General features: G+C 38.1%; 1 protein-coding gene across 1 annotated transcript; it reads left to right on the top strand.

The window, feature by feature from the left end:
- Nucleotides 1-322: 322 nt before the first annotated feature.
- LOC113226636 (isopentenyl-diphosphate Delta-isomerase 1-like) lies at nt 323-2,746 on the top strand. The gene is made up of 3 exons (XM_026459354.1): nt 323-440; nt 2,003-2,178; nt 2,587-2,746. Exons 2-3 carry the CDS (start codon nt 2,018-2,020, stop codon nt 2,744-2,746), a joined length of 321 nt encoding a protein of 106 aa, XP_026315139.1. The 5' UTR covers nt 323-440; nt 2,003-2,017.
- The last annotated feature ends 624 nt before the right edge of the window (nt 2,747-3,370 follow it).

Here is a 3,370-nt window from a genome sequence, read left to right as displayed (position 1 = left end):
TACCGCTAGCAAGAAGGATTGTCACAAGGTGTCACCGGAAGGCACAGTATTACTGCATAGAGCGTTTAGCCTATTCCTATTCAATGGACGAGGAGACATTTATATACAAAGGAGATCTAATAAAAAGGTAAAATATTGATTCTAATAGATTCAGCAACATAATTGGTCTAATATATTGTTAAGAGAAGACCAAAACTGTGATAACAACTTTACTTATTACTGATAACAACTGTACTGAACTTAGACATAGTTTGCGTTTCCGCAAATCAACACCCATGGCTATTAAGTTTTCAAGCTCATAATGTTTACAGGTACACTTTCAAGGATACTACTCGAACACAATCTGTAGTCATCCTCTATTCATAAACGGCAAAGTGGAAAGCATAAAATCCGCCGCGAGACGTAAGCTTCACCACGAGTTGAACGTGCCTTTGGATCAGGTGGGACCACGTTTTTAACCGACTAAAAAAAATAGGAGAAGGTTCTCAATTCGACGTATTGTTAAACCATTAACTTTCCGCTAACCAATTTCAATTTTTATTGAAATAGATGGCAAATAGATGTAATTAATTCCAAGAACTTTTGAGGTCATTTTTTATATATAAAAATTGTTAAGTACTTATATCTGTAGACTACAGAAAATCAACTTAGTTATGGTTTTAATGTAAATTATTATGATGCATGAACATTTCCTTTAAAATAACTTTGGTGCTTAACCTTTCCGCCCCAACAGCCATCGATTCTCCTAGCTATGTGCCCCGCTCACTGCCACTTCAGCTGAGCAATTCTTCGAGCTATGTCGGTTACCTTACTTCTCCTACGGATTTCCTCATTTCTGATTCTATGACGTAGGGAAATACCGAGTATCGCTCTCTCCATTGCCCGCTTAGTGACCTTGAGCCTTCTTATGAGACCCATAGTGAGGGTCCACGTTTCTGATCCATATGTGATCACTGGCAATACACACTGGTCAAAGACTTTCGTCTTGAAACACTGAGGTAATTTGGACGCAAAGATTTTTTGTAGTTTCCCGAACGCTGCCCATCCGAGTTGGATTCGACGAGAAATCTCTTTCTCAAAGTTGGACTTACCTAACTGGACTGTCTGTCCTAGGTATACGTAATGGTAAACAACTTCGAGTGTAGTGCTCCCAATTTTAACTGGAGCAGGTACAACATGGGCATTCAACATGATCTTCGTCTTTTCCATGTTCGTCTTAAGACCCACTCTTTGGGAAACACTACTGAGATCTTCGAGCATCGTGTTCAGGTCTCAGGCATAAGAACTATATCATCGGCAAATCGAAGGTTGAATACTCGCCGTTGATGCCAAGTCCTTTCCAGTCCAGAAGCTTGAAAATATCCTCTAACGCAGCAGTGAAAAGTTTCGGAGATATCACATCTCCCTGTCTCGCACCTCGTTGCTGTTGGATAGGATTAGAGCTCTGATCCTGTAATCGGACTGACATAGTGGCGTTTTTGTATTAACTACCTTAACACCTCGATATGCCTATAGTCTACTTGGCACCTTTGGAGAGACTGCAGCACCGCCCAGGTCTCGATCGAATCAAAGACTTTCTCATACTCCACAAACGCTCTCGTCTCGTCTTCTGTATAACTTGCCGTAGCGTATTTATGTGGTCTATGGTACTAAAACTCTTTCGGAAACCGGCTTGTTCGGGAGGTTGGAAGTCGTCAAACCTGCGAGCGAGACATTTCATACATTTAATATGGTTAGATTTATATTAGTGTGTCGCAATCTGACGTGAAGGCTTGTGCTGTGTGTAAAACCGATACGGTTCTGACGCGTTAAGACACGACACTTCAGACAAATGTAAATCCGGCTTGATGTATGGCAGGTAATAAAGGAATAAAAGGTTCATTTCATCAAACGAGGGATAAGAACAGAGGCAGATAAAATGTGTTGCAAAGAAAGAAAAGGTCAAGTATCAGCGTACAGTGAGAAATAGGAGAGCTTAACAAAAGTATAAATTGGTTTGCAGGTAGATACCAAACAGATGAATTTAATGACCCGCATTCACTACCACGATCCTTTTGATGGCGTGTGGGGTGAGCACGAAATGGATTACATCCTGGTGATGCAGGCAGACTTGGACATAGAATTCAACCCAAACGAGATTGAAGAGTTTCACTGCGTGCCCAGGAACGAGTTTGATGAGTGAGTGCTCCTGGTCTTATTTCATCACTGTTAATAAGTATACGGAGCAGTTCGTGACAGTTCATGTGTGTTCATTTCTAGAACCTTAGCCGTGTAATTAACCGACTTCAAAAAAAGGAGGTTCACAATTCGACTGTTTTCTTTTTTTTGTATGTATGCTACACGATAACTCATCTGCATCTGTGAACCGATAGTGATGATTCTTTTTTTGTTGGAAAGAGAGTACCTCAGAAGTGGTCTCATTTAAATTTGAATAAAATATTACATACTGAGATATATATTATATACTGAGATGAATTACAAAGGCGACTTTTCATGCAAATTTTGTAACTGTTAGAGCTGGGAAATCTTTAATCGTTTTCACGCACCTAGTACTATATTATCAATTAGTTGATTTTAACTTCTCAGCTTCATGGCATCCCTAGAAGGGCCCGTAACTCCCTGGTTCAACATGATATGCCGCAACCGTCTCCAATTCTGGTGGGACAATCTGAATCGGCTTAAGGAAATCGCCACACCCGAGAAAATTGAAACTCTAGAACATAATCGGAAAATAAATAAATACTAAGAAATGTTTTTTACATCTAAAGTGTATTTTTATTATTTAACATTTGTTTTAAGATTCTGGACTTTACTTAAGAAAGCTGGCACATAAATATACTACTTACTTAATGCATTAGTTTAGGGTAACTACACTACTTATACAAGGCAGTGTTGTTGTTCATACAGGTTTTTTACACATCAACGGATTCTAACTTGATCTATTAAAAAAAAACATGTAAAATGAACATCCTTACTAAATCTATCTGCATGAAAAAGCTTTCTATTTTATTTCATATTGATTAATGTAATAAAATATTGTTTCAATTATATTGAGATATTTATTAACAAAAGAATCAATCTGTGTAATTGTAATGGATTTTTATCCAAGTCATATTTTAAAAACAGCTGAGCTGAAGAGAATAAGAGCTTGCAATCTATTTCTGGAAGGTTTGTAAATCGAACTCTTTCAGGTCACGATTAAGGTCACGCACTTTAAAAAGACGAGATTTTGTATTGAACAGTTATATGTAGCTTGTGTGAAGTTCCCTCGGTAAGGAAATTGTATGTTACTAGCACAGTTTTAAAAAAACATGAAACTCGCAATGAAAAGAAGGCACGATCTTTTAATACGAATTTCTAGTACCACCAC

The sequence above is a fragment of the Hyposmocoma kahamanoa genome, unplaced genomic scaffold (assembly GCF_003589595.1).
Source record: "Hyposmocoma kahamanoa isolate Upper Pololo Valley unplaced genomic scaffold, ASM358959v1 192, whole genome shotgun sequence".
NCBI classification, from domain to species: domain Eukaryota; kingdom Metazoa; phylum Arthropoda; class Insecta; order Lepidoptera; family Cosmopterigidae; genus Hyposmocoma; species Hyposmocoma kahamanoa.
The sequence above is the reverse complement of the archived record's forward strand: the minus strand, read 5'-3'. Positions and strand labels throughout refer to the sequence as shown.

What these genes read in the sequence shown, in the direction of transcription:
- LOC113226636 (XM_026459354.1), top strand. Translation starts at nt 2,018, where the DNA reads ATGAATTTAATGACCCGCATTCACTACCACGATCCTTTTGATGGCGTG. An exon ending in CCCAGGAACGAGTTTGATGA is followed by an intron (nt 2,179 to 2,586) that starts GTGAGTGCTCCT and finishes TTAACTTCTCAG; the next exon opens with CTTCATGGCATCCCTAGAAG.